The following is a 21332-nucleotide window of genomic DNA, read 5'->3' on the forward strand; positions in this document are numbered from 1 at the left end:
CATATATGAAAATTTTCAAGCATTTTATTTCTGTCTTGCAGATTTGTATTACCTTTTAAACATGACCATCAAAGATCCTAAACTTAGGCTACAAATTATGTTAATGTTTAAAGTCGCAGACCCTAATTTCAACTCGTGAAAAAACCTGACGCTATATTTGGTCAATCTACACATCTGTAACACATTTCGGAAAATATACAATAGAGTGAACCAAGAGTTTGTGACGTTAAAACGGGGGAAATACCTTTAAAATAGACGTGAGTTCGTCTACATGACCGTTACTTCTCAGACGTGCGTGCGGTTTTAAAGATATTTTTATAATGTGTTTCATGTTATCAGAAACACCAGAATGACCAGAAACATTTAGGATGTACTGAAATGGATAATTCAAACAATGGAATGTAAGTAATATCTGATTCCAATACCAAAATCGGCTCTAATAGAGAACAGTACGCCGTAGTGTTTAAAAACTAGGGTCTGTCACTTTAATAGCTATGAAAATAATTTAAAAGTGAGTCTTTCTAGGCTCCCGTGAGGCGCCAACGACTCTCGCTTCAGGATTGGTAAACCATTGTCTCCTCTCTTGACCAAAAGTAGCTACGGCGGCCATCTTGACTTTCAAAGTCGTGCAAACCAAACTCAGTTTGGGTGCGGTGGCAATTAAAGAGTGTCATCTTAAGGGTTCCAAATTGATGACAAGCACGAGGCTCAGCGAAGAATTGATTCTCTTTAGCCACCACTGTCCTCTAGCTTTCCTGATTTGTATCCAGTCTTTTGGTCGTCATAGGCATACGGGCCGCCATTTTGTTTCTGCTCATGCAGAAGGAACGATCTGTATTTCTCTGTCTCGTTGATAAACGCAATAGCGGATGCGAGCTTCTTGACCTCATCCCAGTGTCCTTCGGCCTCATGACTTTTGACCTTCTTTTTCTTACCTTTGGATTTCCCTTTTCCTTTTCCAATGCGTTCTTCTTTGCCAGATTTCATTTCTTTGTTTTCTGGAGCAGCCATCTTGGGTTGTTGAGCCACATCCATTAAGCCAAAACTCTCAGGCATACCATCATCAAAACTGACATGTTTTCTGCTGACGTCATCAATCCCTCCGACTAGAGCGCCAGTTCCGATAGACTGGTTAGCGTTTTTCAGCTTCAGAAGGCAGTTATCGAGTGCTCTCTGAATTATGTAGCTCTCCTCGTCAATATCTGATTGTTCTAGACTTTTAATCGATTCATTGGACGACTTTCCGCAGTGCTTAAATTCTACATCCGGGCTCTGCTGTGAGGTGGAGCAGACAGAATATTGGCGTCTTAGCACGGAGTCCTTTCGTCCAAAAGACCCACCTTTGGCGTAATTAAGACTCATTGTTCTAGATTTTCCATTTTCAAAAGCTGATTTTGGTACGCCATTTTTCTCATCAGAAATGAGACTTGCGTTTTTATCGAAATCTTCTCCCATGACGAGCGGGTCTCGATCCTGCTTCTGACAAAACAGAATAAGCAGACGATAAAACTGCAGCGTGATAACGAGGCTGTTCTTCAGCGTGAAGAACAGATTGGTGTAGCTAAGAACCCGGAACCGGAAGATGAGCATCATGCGCAGAACGAGAAAAGGACCGTCCTGCAGAAAAACGCTGACGATGATGGAGATCGCTTCGGTCGGACAACATCGTCTTCCGCCGGCGGTCGACCGAGTGGAGGCGGAACTTTTCGAACGGGTGAGGACGGGTCTGGTCGTTTTCGACTTGGTGGCGGTCAGCACGAACGTGAATTGTAGCAGACTGGCTGTCCACAGTGACATGATGGTGAGAGTCAGAATTCGATTGTTTCTAACCTGAAAATAGGCCAAAAGCAAATGTTTGTTTGTTTTTGTTTAACGACACCATTAGAACACATTGATTATCGGCTATAGGGATCTTTTATATGCACTTTCCCACAGACAAGAAAACACATACAATGGTCTTTAACCAGTTGTTGTGCACTGGTTGGAACGAGAAAAAACAATTAGCTGAAGTTAAAAAAACAAAGGAATATTATTGTATACCCACTATACACCAAAATAAGTTAGTTAACCATGCATGCATGTAAATTTCAGTAAACCCACCAGACATAAAATAATAACTACACTGCCTTCCACTTCCACCATAATTTTCAACCATTCTAAATACATTTGGTTGAACCGTGTAACACCTCTCTGGATCTCTCAATGTGACTGACCTGTTTCTCCTTGAACGCTTCAAATAGTTCGATGATATCGGCCGCCATTCCTATGTAGACGAGCAACAACTGTGACAGCTGCTCTCGAGTTATCTCCCCTTTGGGCAGGAGCCATCTTCCGATGATGAGGATGAGCAGCAGCATCTGCTCGAGGATCTTACACCAGTCGTCTGGCTTCAGGAATATCGGAATCTCTATCTGTCATTGTCAAACAAATTAATATACTTTAATTTTCAAAACTCTCCTCAAAAACCTGTCTGTGGGACAGTGCATATAAACAATCCTTTGCTATTAACGGAAAAAATGGATCGGGTTTCCACTCTAAGACTACATGTCAAAATTACCATATGTTTGACATCTAATAGAAGATGATTAATAAAGCAATGTGCTCTAGTGGTGTCGTTAAACAAAGCAACCTCATGAATTGGGGTTTTTTAAATGTCTTCGTTTATATTTAACGTATTTTAACAAGTCGGTCTCGAGTATATATATATATATTAATTAATTTTTAATAGGTCATACAGGTTAATTTTTGTCCTTTGGCGTGTAATTCTACTCTTTCTGTTAATTTCTATTTGTGTTAATTTCTGAAATAGGTCACGTAGAAAAACATTAGATTTCATTTCATGAATAATTTATATTTTACCTGTCCTGGTAAGACTGTTCCGTGAACTTTCTTACGTGTGTCCAAGTTGTTGCTATGGCGACCATGTAGTCTTTTTTCGAGCAGGTCCAACTCCAGAAACCATATTGCTGGTACTGTAATTCCCAGATATAGAAACACACTGGGACATATCCTATAAATAAACATCAAAGTCGTACCTATCCTAACTTGAAACGAGCGCATTCTGTGAACACCAGGACTACATCATTTTATATCAGGGACCATGTTTGCGGTGGTCTTTATTGTGGAGGTCTTTTGTGTGTGTTTTGGGGTTTTTTTTAATTTGGGGGAGTGGGTGCTAATATTACATTTATGATAATAAACCCCGACAAATCCCATACATGTATATAATCCTTCATCAAACTGGTACGAACGTTAATCATTTCAATTTAAACCAAATCTCTGTGTTTGGAATGCATGTTATTCCTGTTCTTAATAAATAAAGCTATTAGCAAAGAATTTAGGCAAAATGTAACATATAAAAATGTAATAGGACAATAATTGTCACTTCATGTGTCCACAAGAGGAGACCACGTCTTATAGTTGTATTATGGTGCCAAAAAAATCAAATGGACATGTTAACAATATAAATAGAATTTGTGTTACTAACTAGTCTATTAAAAATAATATTAACTGCACTGCCATGACTTTATTCGCTGTAACTCTAGGTGTCACTATACATGCAAAAAACGCATACAATAACTAGGTTAGGCCAGTAAAACAAATCAGGACAAAAGTGCTCTTTTAAACTAAAAGAGGTGCATTATTGTCTTGCAGTTGCCTCCCTGCCCCACTAGCTAAATACGGGCCGCCCTGAAACTAGATCAAACATTCCCTGACCTTATTACTGGTATTGAAGAGCTAAAAAAGAAGTATATGGATCCGCTTTCTTACCATTTCCACTCTCCTCCTTTCTTCTTCTTCACCGTGAAGATTGCCTCAAACACCAGCAAGGGTAGAGAAGCCGTCAGACACCAGAAGAGCGGGTTGTCCTTGACAACCACGACGCGCCAGATGCAGACGAAGCCGTGCGCGGCAAACAGCGTCCTACTAACCAGGGCCTTGATGATTCCAATAGCGGTGAGCGCCTTCTTCAGACAGGTCTTCATGATGGCAGCAGTGGGGCAGTTTATTGCAAAGATCCCTTAAGAAATCTAGGTGATGGACAGTTTTTCCTTTGGAGGAAAGTCCGGGGGGTCGTAATAAAACGCCTTCTGTCTAGTTGCTTACAAATTGCCTCTTAAAATCACTGCGTGATGGACAATGTTACTCTGATGGAAAGTCCGGTTTTTGTAACAAAGCGCCCTCTGTCTAGTTGCTTATAAACCACCTTTTGATCACCCGATGGTGGAAAATGTTACTATAATTGATGGTCTAAAATAAAAGTTAGTTGCGGTAACAAAACGTCCTTCGTCGAATTTGTTCTTTACTAAGGATGATGACAAATGCAATGTTCTTAATTACCTTTAGATCACCAGATGATGGAACATGTTTCACTGATGGAATGTTTAAAATCAAAGCCTGTTTACAGAAACAAAACACCTGCTGTTGAGTTCTGTACAAACCACCTTTAGATCACCAGATGATGGAACATGTTTCGCTGATGTAATGTTCAAAATCAAAGACTGTTTACAGAAACAAAACACCTTCTGTTGAGTTCTGTACAAACCACCTTTAGATCACCAGATGAACCATTCCTCTGTGTTTTAAGATAACCAGTCGTTGGACAATGTTCTTTTACGTCTTTGGTGCACAAGACAATGCTCCTCTGGTTTTAAAAATTGGTTCGCTTTCCGTAACAAAACACCTGTTGTCGAATCTATTTTCCTTATAGAAAATATCAACTTGATGTCTTTCTAATATGTGTAAACGTTCTTTGCTGGAAATTTATAATTTAAAAATTAATTTTGTTAGAAATCCATTGTTTTGTAACATCTGATGGAAGATCTAATTTTAATTTTCTCTTCCTATGACAAAACGTCTAACAGATAGAAAAATCATAAGTCAAAATCCATTTAATCTTGTTTTCTTGGTGGTATGATTACAAAGTCCAGCACAGTATTCTTTGAATTTCTTGCGTTAAAATCAAGTTCACCTGAAGAGAAGACACTGTTTATAAGTCGATGTTCTAGCTGAGATACTTAGTTATTCGTCCACATCAAAACGTGCTTTAAACGTCGGTTACAGGAGATATTGTCTGCGCATTAGTACTTACCATGTGCGATGGCTCACCCACTATTCTGAATTGCTTAAACGTCTTATAAAGAGTTTACAATTGGTGTTCGAAAGTTGAATTTTCCCACAAAGATAAGATACAGGCTCTAAACACTCGGTTAACACAGTGATACCTAATAAAACTGCTTCTTCAAAATACATTAGTTATCATTCTGGTGAGTCATAGAAAACACACAGCCCCCAACCCCTTTAGTTAGATTATGCTGTCAATATTAAGGAGTGTTTCAACGGTGTGACTTGCTGCAATGATTGGTAACATAATTATTTCATTGATAATAAATCTGAACGACAAAACCGTAATACATGGTCAGGGCCGCATCTCTGCACAATGCAGAGTCGAATGGGCATTTGGCAAAATAGTGGTTGATTGTATGAATCTCTGTCTAGTGTGTCGTCTATAGGTGTTCGAAACCTTCGTGGTCTATGAGCACGTAAAACGAGTTACTTACTTACTTATAGGATGACAGCCACTCCTGAGGAGATTTTTTTACTGGATATGCTTATTATTAATTGTTTACAGTGACATTGATACGTTCTAATCGTATGTTCGTGTAGATAATTTGTAACTGGATGGATAGGTACGGGACATGTATATAAACAGTGATCAATAATAATAACAGATTAATTATAGATCATCTTAGTATAAGCACGTAAATTAATTCCAGGGTGTTTGTTTTGTTGTCATTGTTTGTTTTTTATTACGTTAAAACCGAGTTTGGCAAAAATGGAAAGGACGTAAAGGACGTGTTTGTGAATCCTTTACAATTTATAGCCTTATGTTAAAATGATTACGTTTTAAGCGTGTTTGTTATAGTTCGAGGATATTAAATCTGTCTGGAAATGTATTTCGCTTCATGTTATAATAAGGTGCTTAATTATTTAAATGTTTTATTCACCGTTTAAAATTAGACAAATAATCAGGATTCAGTTGTCTGGTTAAATTATAATTACATTGCAGCCGAAGTATTTTGTGCCCGGAGAATATACTAAACAAGAAAAATAATGCGAATAGTAACTTGGATTTTTTGTTATTATTATTATTATTGTTGTTGTTGTTGTTGTTGTTGTTGTTGTTGTTTGTATCTGTTAACATCACCAGTGTCTTAGAAATATTTTAGGCCCTTTTCAACAGTTTATCTACCGAATTAATTTTATCTTGAAAAAACCCCATATATATATAAATTAAATATTCGTGTTCCTAGTGTTGTTCAGTACATCATTGACTATATTTCTCGTTCCAACCACTGAACTACTACTGGTATATCAAAGGCTGTGGTATGCCGTATCCTGTCTGTTGGATGGTGCATATAAAAGTTCCCTTGCAACTAATAGGGAAATGTAACGGGTTTCCTCTCTATGACTATATGTCAAAATTACCAAATGTTTGACATCCAATAGCCGATTATTAATAAATGAATGTCATCTAGTGGTGTCGTTACACAAAACAGCAAACTTTAATCCTTCATAACATATACTATTCAATCATTGCTTCTTTATTAGCAAGCATTGCATAGTGTGGACGCACCTTAAGAAACTGTTTCGGTTCGAAATAACTATGTGCGTAAGTTGAAATATAATAACGATAATGCTAGCATTAATACCTTTTTGTTCAGCGATTAGATGTTTCATTCATATTGGTTTTGATAGCTTTTTATTAAGAAAATGATTTCTGCCGTACGCGGACGTGACGTAGCGACAGTCACGTGAAATAAACCGCTAGGCCCTTCACCAAGGAACACGACTTGTTATTGGTTAATCGCTATAGTTCATGCCTTATGGCGCGATTTCTACTTGATGAAAACAAAACTTTCTATTTGGAATCTACATGACCGACATACAGCGTGAAATAGCAGATAATATTAAACAGCTGATTGTCAAACAAACTCGCGCGAAGTCAATTCTAATCAGTGTTATGTTAAAGGGACATTCCTGACTTTGCTGTAACTTTTAAGGTGTTATCGACTAACAGAGACGTTTTAACGATTGTAATTACATATCAAATATATTTTTCTGCATAAAATATTAGTGGTTGTATATTAAACGTGTTTTTGATCTTTCTAAAATATTATTTTTCGTACGTACGAAATTATTTGAACTTCAAATCCAGTTTGGGTTCTTACAAATATTGAGATGCCCAGAAATACATTGAATATACAGACACTGATATTCTAAACAAGAAAATATATTTAATATGTAAGTTTAATCGTAGAACTATTTTGTTTGTCGGAAACATCTTACAATGCAGCAAACTCAGGAATGTCCCTTTACGGGGCATGTCACGTGTCTGTTGCCACTGTTAAGATGTTACAGACTAACAGAGACGTTTTAATAAGAAAACGTTCTTATTAAATATATTTTTCTGCATAAAATATCACAGGATGTAAATTAAACGTGTTTCTGATCGTTTTTAGTCTTTTAACTAGGTCAAACTTTATTTTATTTCTTATATACATACTTTTTTATACGAACGACATTATTGGGAGACCAAATCCGATTTAGCCTATTTACAAATATTAGAACGATCAGAAACACGTTGAATATACAGACACAGATATTCTAAACAAGGAAATATATCTAGTATGTAATGAAAGATAATGAAAAAGGAATCCCGCTGCCTCCAATCCACGCGCTACTCTTTTCGATAAGCAGCAAGGGATATTTTATATGCCACAGACAGGATAGTGCATACTACGGCCTTTGATATACCAGCCGTGGTACACTGGCTGGAATGAGAAATAGTCCAACTGTCCCACCGACGGGGAACGATCCTAGATCGATAGCACACCAGGGTAATGCTTTACCACTGGGCTACGCCCTGCCATCTGGTCTCTAATAATAGACTTGATTCAAGTCCAAACGAGTTACCGTTTTGTTGCTGGGGGCCGGGATTTAGCTCAGTCTGTTGAGTGCTCGCTTGAGGTGCATGCGTCGCAGGATCGAACCATCTCGGTCGATCAGTTCAACTGACTGGGAGGTTTTCCCGTTCCAAACAGTGCACCATAACTGGACAAAAACCGTGGTATGTGTTTTCCTGTCTGTGGGAAAGTGCATATAAAAGATCCCTTTCTGCATTACGAAAAAAGTAGCGGGTTTCCTCTGATGAGTACGTGTCAGAATTACCAAACGTTTGACATCCAATAGCCAATGATTAAGTAAGTAATCAATGTGCTCGTGTGATGTCGTTAAACAAAACCAATAAAAGTTTTGTTCTTGTTTGATTTTTGTTATTTGACTTTTGTGTTAAATCGTAAACAAAACAAAAAACAGACTTAAAATAAACAACAATACATCATGCAATAACGACAACAATTTATTGTTTTTCCACTTATACATCATACATTGTAACAGAAGTACGTTGCACACAAGTAACAGAAGTACAATGGAACCGTCTATAAATCACATCCTGTATAACAACCACCTGTATGCAATAAGGCAAACTACGGAATTTGTTCTTACACGTGTTTGTACTTTAAGGTGCAAGACAAGGAACTCATAAACCCTTGAAATTCGGATCATATTGTAACGGGAATTCTGAACATATAATAACAGAGTACATACCCAATAATGGTAAAAAAAAAAAAATGCCGACGCAAATGTAGGACATAATTCCGAGAATCCACTGCGTTTGACATATTTGAAGTCATATGATAAAACTAAAAGGGACTCTACATACACAATGTATCAAACATTAACAATTGTACAATACATATACATAATTAACCATGCACTCGAACCGTATGTTTGCAAAGGCTAATTTATATATGTGTATGTATTTATGCATATTGTCTCTCTGTCCGTTTGTCTGTATCCTACATTTATATACAGAATATTATATTCCCACTATTTACATATAATTCTTTTAAATCATTTTATATCTACACATAAACAACACACATTTTGTACAAGTTTTTAAAGATCACATGATTTAATAATACCCTGATAGGTAAAAGTAGTAGTAGTAGTAGTAGTAGATATATTAGTAGTAGACGTAGTAGTAGTAGTAGACGTAGTAGTAGTAGACGTCGTCGTCGTCGTAGTAGTAGTAGTAGTAGTAATAGTAGTAAACGTCGTCGTCGTAGTAGTAGTAGACATAGTAGTAGTAGTAGACGTAGTAGTAGTAGTAGTAGACGTAGTAGTAATAGTAGACGTAGTAGTAGTAGACGTAGTAGTAATAGTAGTAAACGTCGTTGTAGTAGTAGTAGTAGATGTAGTAGTAGACGTAGAAGTAGTAGTAGTAGACGTAGTAGTAGTAGTAGACGTAGTAGTAATAGTAGACGTCGTCGTCGTAGTAGTAGTAATAGTAGTAAACGTCGTCGTCGTCGTAGTAGTAGTAATATTTTTATTTCATAACGCACCGCTAATAACTAGTAACTTATTATAGTGTTCAAAATAATTTAATCAGTAGGAATAAGACGTTGAGTATTTGAATATTTATTAGTCGACCCCACCCCCGTTCTCCGTCTCATCCCCACCCTCCACCCCACCCCCGTTCACCGTCTCATCCCCACCCTCCACCCCACCCCCGTTCACCGTCTCATCCCCATCCTCGTTCACCGTCAATTCCCCACCCCCGTTCACCGTCTCATCCCCACACTCAGTAGATAAGGCTATGTGTGTCGTTACATTTAGTGTATTAAGTAGTACAATAGCCGTCAACGTTTGTGTGGGAGAAAAAAACTAAAAAACCCAATTACTTTAAAAGCGATTTTATCTTGCAGTAGCAATTTTATAAAGCTTCTAGAATAGTTTTAATAATATGATTAAAGAAATCGTAACTAAAACAGAAAGAAAGAAAATCTATAATTATATACAGTAGAGAACATCTACAAATATAATTTATGTCTCTCTCTCTCTCTCTCTCTCTCTCTCTCTCTCTCTCTCTCTCTCTCTCTCTCACACTTCCCTCTCTGTCTGTCTGTCTCTGTCTCTGTCTGTCTGTCTTACTGTCTGTCTGTCTCTCTGTCTCTCTCTCTCTCTCTCTCTCTGTCTGTTTTTCTCTCCCCTCCCTCCTCTGTTTCTCGCTTTCTGTCTATCCTTTTTTTCACTCTTACTACCCTCCATCTGTCTGTCTCTCTCTGTCTCTCCGTCTCTCTCTCTCTCTCTCTCTCTCTCTCTCTCTCTCTCTCTCTCTCTCTCTCTCTCTCTCTCTCTCTCTCTCTCTCTCTCTCTCTCTCTCTCTCTCGTTATTTATCAGTGATTATAGTGCACTGCAATTTTAATATGTAGCTACCTAACGAGGGCCTTGAACATTTTATCACCAATATAAGACTTCTACAAAGGTTCACTAAATCTTCGTTTTCCCCGAGTTAAAACCCGAGGTGACATATATACAAGCCATAACAGAAAAAGCAGCTCCGATTGATTGTAATATATGTCAGTGGGAATTTGCGCAAATTCTGTTATCTATGAGAATACTAAACAAATTGATATATTTTTGGAATACTTGAATACAGTTTTTAAAATGCAACTGCAATATAGCGAAAATGTGGTTGCTAGTATGTCTTTCAATCTTTAACTATCATATATAGTTTTTCTTCAAGACAATTAAATTCAAAATGTCCTTTATAGGATAAATATATTAATAGATATATCTGCTTTATTTATTTTTTAATATTTTAGTAAAAACTTTTTCTTTTTTTTAAATTAAAAAATACGTTAACAGATGAGAAATATTTTGGTGTAATTTAACCTATACAATCTGATTACTATAAATTCGACTTAAATGACATTTTGAAAAATATGATCGAATAGTATTGGATAAGAAATATAGTACGTAGAATCTCATTGGCTCGAACATTGTTGAAGCAGTCTTTCAGTAGGCATATCTTGTTCAAACCATTGGTTATTCGAACTAAGCATTCGGCGAAATTCGGAAATTTCCGTGATCCTTTGTAACTTGAAGGCTTGGATGAAGCCTTTTTAAAAATGTGTTTCAGGTAATCCGACCCTAGCTAGAAAAAAGTGCAGATAAATTTGTTTTATTAGTTTTGCCGATCAAGTTAATTAATAATAGTATTTAGTTCAAAATACACAAACATTTTATTTGGACCCATAGAGGTTAATAAAAATAACAACCCGGCCCTACCTATATTAAAAAAAGAAGAAAAAAAAAGAAATCGCACCTTTCCAGGAACACATATTATTTGACAGTTTTTACATAAAGTAAATTATACCAGTGTTTACAATACCAACTTAAATATACAACAGCTGGATGGTGTGAAAAGTATCTTGTAATACCGTACACATACAATCTATATAACTACATATATTCTGAAAAATTTACATTTATTTATATATATTGCACACCGGCCGAATTTTGCGACAAACTTACTTGTCACTTGTAGCATATCTGTAGCATACAGTCCATCTCGTAAGTATTGCTTATGATTATAGCTGCATAAAGGCGTCGACACACCGTACGGGTGTCTCGTACGATAATAGCCGATTGTGACGAGACAAACATTCCGACATCATTTGTTGCGATGCAGTCGGATATTTCTCGTAACACGCACTCGTGTCGTGTGACGTCGCCATAAGGCTGAAAACAAATCGGAGCTTGGCCTGGGTCGGGCGAGTACGGTACCAGTCGAAACAGAAACGAACTGAATCGAGAGGGCTTCTACAATGTTTATCAAATCCACTAGCCAAGGATCAGTGATTTAAATTTTTTATTAGCCACAATAAAAAATTCGCCAGCCCTACTTTACTTTAAGTTAGTACAATTTTACTAAATAATAGTAATAATGGGATATGTCACCTAAAGAGGGAGATAGAGCTTAAAAACACTAACATTGGGGGTGGGGTAGGATATTCAAATTTCCAAAATAGACTTAACTGCAACATTTCACTAAAAAATTCACTAGCCATTGGGCATGACAATAGTAGTTATTTACTAGCCCAACATTGAATATCACTAGCCATGGGAGTGGGGCTACCATAATCTAGAAGCCCTGGAATCGAGTATAGCAAAACACATCGCGTCTATGATGGCGCGAACTACAGATCTGGCAACAGATTCGCCAGACACAACTTCGGTTTTGTTTTCTTGGGATCAGTTCTGGGCTCGTGCTTATAAAACTTTTAGTGTCCAGACTCAATCTCTAATGACACATCACATGAATACAATTTGTATGGCGTTGTCATGACATTACTGTCTCACACTCTATTAGTCTCGAGTCTAGACTCTAAAAGCTGTATAAACAACAGGCCAGGTCATAGGGTTAAACATGCACATTCAGAGCAAGCTGTTGTAGTGCACGTCTGTCATGGCCGCAGGTGTTCACTTCTGCCGGCTCCTCCGTCCAGGACAGGATCGTATCATATCACCATCCAGTTCTACAGCTTTATATACTAACGTAAATAATAAACACAACTATATTTCTAAACCCGCAATCTCGATTCTCCATTTTATAGGGTGTCTATCACAGAATCAAATCCCATAGAGAACAATAGTAACATAATATGTGGCTAACACTGTTTCAATCACATATAGACCATGACTATAACATACTACACACCCTAACCCTTAAAATATACCTGGACTACCATAATTCCGCACACGTTGTCATCCTTATATACTCAAAGGCAAAAGTTATTGTGACATGGATTGTTTGGAGTAATAAATTTGTGAATGGATTTATGGATGTAAACCAGAGAAGATGTGCATGAAACAGCTCAAAGAAATGCAACCAAGCAGTTGTTGCAGTGACTGCATGCTTTGTGCAAGAAACATTGAATTTTCGGGAAAAATGCTGTCCAGTGTTCACCATAAAAGGCCAGACATTCAGTCGCAAATCATTGCCACTCTGTGTAGCCTTCAGAAGTCCAGAAGTAAGAAAATCACCATTAGTGAACTGTTTGATGAAATTTCGTCATTCCACGCCTCAGTGAAAATGACAGATGGCGAGTTATAGGGATGCTTAAATCTGGGACCTCGCAGCGTGACGTCGCACGTCAATTCAACGTCCACAGAAACACCATATGGCACTTATGGCAACAATATCAACAAAACAACTAGGTCAGGGACCGTCCCCGTAGCGGCCGACCACCCGTGACAACCCCTCGCCAAGACACATGGATCCGAAACACGCATCTGCGAAACAGATTCCAGCCAGCAACCCTCACAGCCCGTACCATCCCTTTCTCTAGCGTTTAGTGGCCTCAATGAGACGGTGCCAGGCCTGTAGCAATCCTCAAGGTGGAGACACTCACTACTGACTGTGTGAACTTCGCTCTGGACCCCCTCTAGTGATGTGTCTCATTTGCATATGGCAGGTGCGCCTTTTTCATGGACTATTGCTCGTTTCCATACCTTCGGACATTTCTCTTTCCATGTTATAACGTTTTATACACAGCAGTAAAAACTTATCATCAATTATCTTTGTCTTTTGTGTGTCACAATAAATTTTGCCTTTTAGTATATTATTAGTAGGACCTCGTGTGTTTCAAGTACAATAATAGCGAGTACACTGACATTAGTTCGAATAAATTTAAAAGGAATTCACTGGCTAGATGAAACAAACGTTTATAACAATAAGTACTGGCCACAATATTATATCTCACAAATGGCGGGCACAGTCGTATTTAATGCGACATTCAAAATTAAGTGCGCTTGGAACTTTGACCCCTTGAGATAGTATCTGGTATACTGCTACCAGAGTTGTTTACTGATGCAACAGACAATAACAGCTACAATTAAAACGTATACATAAATCGGATGTTTCCAGGGGCGGATCCAGGCATTTGTAAAGGGGGTGGGGGGGGGGGGGGGGGGGGGTCACAAAATTCCAGAAAGGACAATTTGAGTTTGTCGAGGTGTCGAGGACAAATAAGCCAAGGTCCCAAAGGGATCAAGATCTCGGGGGGAGGTGGGAGGGGGGGGATCGCGGGCATACTCCCCATAATGTATTTTAATAAATACGGTCAGAGACGCGGCTTCAGGGCAATTTAGTGTTGTATAATGCTGATGATGAGTTCAGTAAAACAAACAGGACCCCTGTCACCCCCTCCCCTGGATCCGCCACTGGTTCCATTCTGAATGTTCAACTATTTACCAAATATAGTGGAGATGACAGCGTTGACTATGATACTATAATGAATTAACACTAGCACTCAGCACCTTTTTAATTCCGTATTCCACCTACTCTACACATTAAATCTACAGCAATAACCGCGCGTCGTTAAATAAAACATTTCATTCCTATAAGAAATTAATAACAATAATAATGTTAACAATAACAATACATTATTTTACAACAACAATATTTGTATCATCAATGATAATGACGATGTCCATTGCCGACAGACATTTTGTAAATTATATCCTACAGGTAAACAATATTTGAACAATTCTATAATAATAATAATAACAAGAATGTTGATGATAATAACTTTCCCACTGAAATAATTTCTCCTTTACAATAAGGATCAAAATATTTGAACAGATTTTTAAACGTGATATTAAATATATTATGAGTATTTACATTCATAACGACATATGCATGCGTATGCCCGTGGTTGTATGTACAAATATGTATCCAGATTTTGCATATATATTTGTGTGTGTATTACTATACACATACAAACGTGCACTCGTGCTTGTATGTACATATGTGTACAACCATCTGTATGTACGCGTGTGTTCTCGTATTTGTAAGTATGTGTATATATTTGGTTGTACGTGTATTTGAACGTATACGGTTAGACATACTTGCATAACAGGCACATGTATTATTTATACATAACCAGATGTAGGCCTATATGCATTTTGTACATGAGCGTGCATGTATTTGCATGTGTGCGAGTGTATTAATTCGCAAACAGCTGTTGGTAAATTTGCGTGCACAGTGATACATAGTACATACTAGTATACAGAAGATACTCCCTGAGTATCTTGCGATATCATAATTTATTAGCACGAGTTGATAAAACAAGTCTCGGATTTTTATACTTTTATCAACGAGTGCCGATAAAGTATGGTATCATAAGACACGACGGGGTTTTTCTTTTTATTGCCCATTATGATTATTTTCATTTGCAACAGTTGTAAACAATGTCACTAATGTGGGTTGAATGTCACTATATTTGGCAGCGATAGATTCGTTAACTAGCAGAACGACAGTGGCGTGACGTCACTAATGATAGGTTTAGCACTGAAACAGACAATGTGACGTAACAAAATAATGTCTTCTCATTAAAAGTTCACCAATCAAGATTATAAGGAGTGATATCTCCTAGGAGAATATCGCAGGAGATATCTCCTACAAAAGCCTTTAATGGATTATAAATGACGTAATACCAATCCTTAACTATAACATGATTAGCTCTGTCAGTGACAAAATTCACCAATTATGAATTTCATCAATTGCGAATTTTAAAAACAATAATTATTGGCAAATTTTAAAAACAATAATCATTGGCATTTTAAAGTTGCTTTTATTTGTTTGTTTGGTTGTTGTTTGTTGTGGGGGGGGTTTTGGTGGGTGGTGTTGTTGTTTTTTGTTTGTTTGTTGTTGGGGGCTTTTTTTCTTCTTCTTTTTTCTCTTTTTTTTTTCTTTTTCTTTTTTTTTTTTTTTTTTTTTTTTTTTTGGGGGGTGGGTGGGGTTTTTTTGTTGTGTTTTTTTTTTTCGGGGGGAGGGGGGGTGGGGCTGTTTAACAAAATAATTGCATGTAATAATTGATATTTTATTGTAAAATAATTTTGGGTTTCTAATTTTTTTTAACTTTAATAGAAAATCTGGCAAAAGTTTCTGCACACCTAGAACTAATGTTTTTTTGTAGGGTCTTTGTTTTTTTTTCACGGAACAAAACTGAACCAGCAGTAAAACAATAGAAAAATTCAACCAAAACATACATACATTAAAAAAGAAAAAAAATCTCCCTTGTAACGAAATGGCCGCAATGTAGGCTATTTTTTAAAATCACGTAATCTAAACGTCACGTGACGTAAAATCAACCAAAATTCCTAACTCTGTATTCTGTGCCAGCACGTCACCTGCTTTCTCGGATTATTCATCATCTCCCTCCACTGCGCGTGCGCATCGGCGTCGAAGTTGAGCCCCAAGTACAGCCGACCAATCAGCCTCCTGGAATCCTTCTGCCCGGAGCTGCTCTTCTCTTGGTGCAGGACTGTGATGCTGAAGTAGACCTTGTCGAGTTGGGAGTGTGGGACATCGAACGTCGTAGTGTCGTTAAACACGGGATTCACGTCCCCGGGCCAGACAGAGGTCTTGGCGCGTTTAGTTACCCTGCCGTCCAACATGAGGGCAGTTTTTATGACAGTGTCTGAAATCAGATATAATGAAAGTTAAAGACACCACTAGAGCACATTGATTTATTAATCATCGGCTATTGGAAGGGGAGGAAATGTTTTATTTAGCGACACACTCAACACATTTTATTTACGGTTATATGGCGTCAGACATATGGTTATGGACCACACAGATATTGAGAGAGGAAACGCGCTGTCGACACATTGGCTACTCTTTTCGATTAGGGATCTTTTATATGCACCATTCCACAGACAGGATACTACATACCACGCCCTTTGTTACACCAGTTGTGGAGCACTGGCTGGAACGAGAAATAGCCCAATGGGTCCACCGACGAGGATCGATCCTAGACCAACCGCGCATCAAGTGAACGCTTTACCACTGGGCTATGCCCCCACCCACCCCCCCCCCACCCACCCCCAACCCCCACCCCCAATCGGCTATTGGATGTCAAACATTTGGTGATTTTGACGTATATTCTTAGAGAGAAAACCCGCTACATTTTCCCATTAGTAGCAAGGGATCTTTATATGCATTATCTCACAGACATGACAGCACATACCACGGCCTTTGATATAACAGTCGTGGTATAATGAGGGTGATTTTAACCCTTCCTGAAATTGGGTATGTAGAGAATACTATATGACTGGCTGATATATACTACTCAAAAGAATTTAAGGGTCAGACGATATTTTCGACATTATTTTCTGAATGTCAATTATATTAGCTAGACCATAATGTCACGCAAGGTATTGTTCCATTTTGACGAAAGTGGGTCTAAGCAACCCATAAATGAATTAAAATCCACTGTCATTGACACTGTCGACTATTTCTAATGGCGAAAACATGCTTACATTTGCACGTAAATTAGGGCGAAAGCGAAAGGTCTGCTAAGTGCCCATAACTTGCTTTTTCACAAAGCGCTTCATTTTCACGCTTTGCATGTGTATTCCATGTTCCCAACGCTGAATTTCCGTATAATTGGAGCTTGCGTTCGCGTACGATGCACACTCCAAATTCGACAATGGTACGACGTCAACTGACTATCGAAGATCGAGGAAGGGCTATTGCTTGGCTTCAGGATGGCAATACGCAAAGAAATGTTGCTCTGAGACTTGATGTCAGTCAGAGTGTCGTTGGCCGACTGTGGCAACGGTACCAAGCAACGAATTCTGTTCGAAATCGTCCAAGTTCGGGAAGACCAAGAAGCACTACAAATAGAGAGGACCGCTACATCACCAATATGGCTCTACGTCAACGCACAACCACTGCACGCCGATTACGTGACAATCTGCGGACTGCGACTGGAACTCGAGTGTCTGATCAAACCATACACAATCGTCTGAGAGCCAATAATCTACGCTGCCGTCGCCAGGCTGTTCGACCACCACTCCTACCACGTCACAGAACGGCCAGACGTCACTGGTGCACACTTCATCTGCGGTGGCAACGTGTTCAGTGGGGTCGAGTGATATTCACTGATGAGTCCAGGTTTAGTCTCCAGTTCAACGACGGTCGGGTTCGTGTCTACAGACGTCCTGGGGAGCGCTTCGCTGACGTTAACGTTAGACAACGTCACCGGTTCGGTGGTGGCAGCGTCATGGTGTGGGGCGGGCATCTCTATCCACCACAGGACCCCCCTCTATGTGGTGGATGGCAATCTGAATGGAATCCGCTATCTGAATGAGATTATCCGGCCGTTGGTTCTCCCAGGTCTTCAGCAGATTGGCGGCGGGGCAGTTCTGCAGGATGATAATGCCAGACCCCACCGCGCCAGGGTGGTAACGGACTTTCTCAGACAACAAGGTATCGCCAGGATGGATTGGCCAGCATATTCGCCTGACTTGGCCCCAATAGAGCACGCCTGGGACGAATTAGGCAGGAGAGTTCGGGATAACCATGCCCCTCCGGCCAACCTTCATGATCTGGGTCAACTTCTTATGGCAGAGTGGAAGGCCATTCCCCAAGAGTTTCTTCAGACGTCTGATCAACAGCATGAGGCAACGATGTGTCGAGTGTATTCGCGCCAGGGGTGGATTCAGACACTATTAAACGAATGTTCTAATGTGTAAAATCCATGTTTGACAACCTTCAACTTTGACAGCATGTCATGTGACTTTCTTGTATACAGTGACGTTTATTTGTGTTTTTTTGAAAATATGGAACAATAAATTAAATTTTTGGTGTAGTTTACATCATCAATCTGATACACTCTGAAACTTATTTGGTTATAAAGTTTTGACCCTTAAATTCTTTTGAGTAGTATATATCATTTATCTTATAACGGTGTAGGGAGAATAACTCCTGTTTTAAACAAAAGTATTTTTCTTGTTTGACAAGAGTTATTTCCCATAAATTAATAAACGAAAATGCCGAATGACTTTATACAGCATACACATTTGATACCTATTTGTTTAATAATATGCAACACAAAACCGTATGCCTACCGTAGAAAGCTATTCTGGTTGTTAAAATGAAGAATAAATAGATTGTATGTTATTTAAATTAGATATTATAATGGCTAACATCATTCGAAGGACTGTGTGTGATATTTTATTCTAAATGGTTAAATAATGTAATAGCTACTCGAGATTCGCCGTGGTAGCTTAAACAAAATTCAAAATCATACCTGCCGTCCCTTTCTTGTTCTCCATGACTTTTAGTCCGTGTGCCTTCACCACTGTCAGGCTAAGTTTCTCCGCCGTGGGTAAGTACATTAGTGCGACTAGCACTTCTCCTAGATTTTCCTAAAGAGAGAAGCCACAGATATTCAGCCACAGGCTCGGATCCAGGGTTGTGTGCCAGGGATGAGCACCTCTCCTTCGTATTCAGGACCGTAGCTAGGATTTTTGGTGGGGGAAGGCAGAAGAATTCTTGGAACGAACGAGCATGTAAGGTGCAAGACATCGAACCCCTCTCTGGATACTGTAGGTACCCCTAACAAACTTTGCACCCCTCCATGAGACCCCCCCCCCCCCCCCCCCAGTGACTTCGTGTATAAGAATCAGCTGATTAATAGGGTACTGTGGATAAATAACAAACACCACTACACCCTTAAAAAGGCTGTGGTAAATAATGATTATTTTTATGTAATATGGATGGATAGCCCCACAGATACAATAAAAAATATTTCTACGGTTACTAACCAGAGAATATGTGAATGAATCGTGAAACTTGGCACACATATACTCTATACCATAGAGATTAGTTTTAAGATTGGAAGCATGCTCAATACGTCTTGTGTGTCGGAAATGGCGGCCATTATGAATAACTAGCCAATATAGAAATTTCCCCATATAAAAGCATGGACAAATTAGTCCTAAATAACATATTATTGTAAATGTTTTGATTCACTATTTACATTAATAAACCTTTAGATTTAAACACATAATTAGCAAATTTACCGTACATGACCTCTCGAGGTCATTTCAGGTCATATATACGTAACTGATCACGACTTGATTTATCTAAGCACAAAGTTCATCTCCCTTGTTCAGGTTTTAAAATAATATTAAAATAAATAAATAAATAAAATAAAATAAAATAAAATAAAATAAATAAAATAAAATAAAATAAAAATAAAATAAATAAATTAAATTAATTAATTTTTAAAATAACACACAATAAATATATAAATACATACGTCTAGTGGTGGTTGGAGTTGTTCGTCAAATTCAACTTCCGTTTCCGTCAACCACTCTACATCCGCCAATGACACGGTTATCTCCCCTACCACAATATGGCGGGAATATTTATCGAAATCGCAGACGAGCAGTTTGATGGTGTAGGCGGCGATGTCGTTCACGTCAATTGTCACGATGAATAACTCGTTAAAGACTGGGTCGTCACACCGCCGCAGTATTTTCGTCTGGAACTCCACATCGAGATTATTGATGAGCTGCTCTCGCCCAGGTTTCCCGCGGAAAGTGAAGAAGTGTTTCGGCGTGTGGTAGAGCCTGACTTTGACGTAGGGCGTCATGGCGCCGTGTGGTTCCGTCGCGGAGAAGTTGGTCAGCTTGACGACCCTGATGTTGAGTTTTCCGTCCACCCGATCGTACATGAGACCGAAGGCCAGTCGAGCTTCCTGGTAGATGTACAGCGTCGGCGAAGACGGTGCTTCGGGGGAACTGGACGACGACCGCACACCATCCCGCTTAGATCGGTCCTGCAAACAGAGGATTTAAAGTGACAGACTGAGACCCTAGTTTTTAAACATTATGCCGAATTTTACACCATTAGATTTCTTTTGGCCATTGAAATCAGACGTTACTTAGATTGTATTGTTTAAGAGTATCCGTTTTCCTACATCCGAAGTTTATGGTCATTCTGGCCCCGTGCTTATAAACCTTAAAGTCTATACTTTAATAAAGTCCAGACTTTAATGCCTGGAAATGCCATTCAAATAGCATTACGTTAAAGTCTGGACTTTATTAAAGTCTAGACTTTAAATTTTATAAGTACGGGCTCTGCGGTTTGTAATGCCGTAAAATGCGTTTGTAATAATTTTTGAAATAAGAAGTAACAGTTACGGAGTTTGTCTGTTTTTAAGGCTATACCGCCGTTTCTAGATTCACTATATTGTAATTTCATTCAGATGTGTTACAGGTTTGTAGATTAACCAAACGTAGTGTCCATTGCCACGGGTTAAAGAAAGAAATGTTTTATTTGACTGACGCACTCAACACATTTTATTTACGGTTATATGGCGTCAGACATATGGTTAAGCACCACACAGATTTTGAGAGGAAACCCGCTGTCGCCACTTCATGGGCTACTATTTCCGATTAGCAGCAAGGGATCTTTTATTTGCGCTTTTGCAGGGTTTGGAGTCGGTATCTGGATTAAAAATCCCATGCCTCGACTGGGATCCGAACCCAGTACCTACCAGCCTGTTGACCGATGGCCTAAACAACGACGCCACCGAGGCCGGTTTCCACGGGTTAAAACTAG

General features: G+C 38.7%; 2 protein-coding genes across 4 annotated transcripts in view; both read right to left on the reverse strand.

Moving 5' to 3' along the window:
* Positions 1-314: 314 nt before the first annotated feature.
* LOC121389839 lies at positions 315-4616 on the reverse strand. Its single transcript, XM_041521488.1, has 4 exons — positions 3769-4616; positions 2860-3076; positions 2214-2411; positions 315-1830 (listed from the first exon to the last, which is right to left on the reverse strand). The coding sequence occupies exons 1-4, from the start codon at positions 3984-3986 to the stop codon at positions 730-732; spliced, it is 1734 nt and encodes a 577-aa protein (XP_041377422.1). The 5' UTR covers positions 3987-4616; the 3' UTR covers positions 315-729.
* Positions 4617-15753: 11137 nt separating this feature from the next.
* The window catches only part of LOC121390477 (synaptotagmin-A-like), a 37517-nt gene continuing 31938 nt past the window's right edge, over positions 15754-21332 (reverse strand). For all 3 annotated transcript variants that reach the window (XM_041522303.1, XM_041522304.1, XM_041522305.1), the window contains exons 4-6: positions 20026-20547; positions 19012-19129; positions 15754-16395 (exon numbers count right to left, since the gene is read on the reverse strand). In XM_041522303.1, the coding sequence (XP_041378237.1) occupies positions 16076-16395; positions 19012-19129; positions 20026-20547 (960 nt within the window). In that variant the 3' untranslated portion in view covers positions 15754-16075. The remainder of the gene's footprint in view (positions 16396-19011; positions 19130-20025; positions 20548-21332) is intronic.

This window comes from Gigantopelta aegis, chromosome 15 (assembly GCF_016097555.1).
Source record: "Gigantopelta aegis isolate Gae_Host chromosome 15, Gae_host_genome, whole genome shotgun sequence".
In the NCBI taxonomy this organism is placed as follows: domain Eukaryota; kingdom Metazoa; phylum Mollusca; class Gastropoda; order Neomphalida; family Peltospiridae; genus Gigantopelta; species Gigantopelta aegis.

Coding starts and splice junctions, on each gene's coding strand:
- LOC121389839 (XM_041521488.1), bottom strand. CDS start 3,986: ATGAAGACCTGTCTGAAGAAGGCGCTCACCGCTATTGGAATCATCAAG. Junction 2,412..2,859: donor GAACAGTCTTACCAGGACAG/GTAAAATATAAA, acceptor TGACAATGACAG/ATAGAGATTCCGATATTCCT. Junction 1,831..2,213: donor AAGCGTTCAAGGAGAAACAG/GTCAGTCACATT, acceptor GCCTATTTTCAG/GTTAGAAACAATCGAATTCT.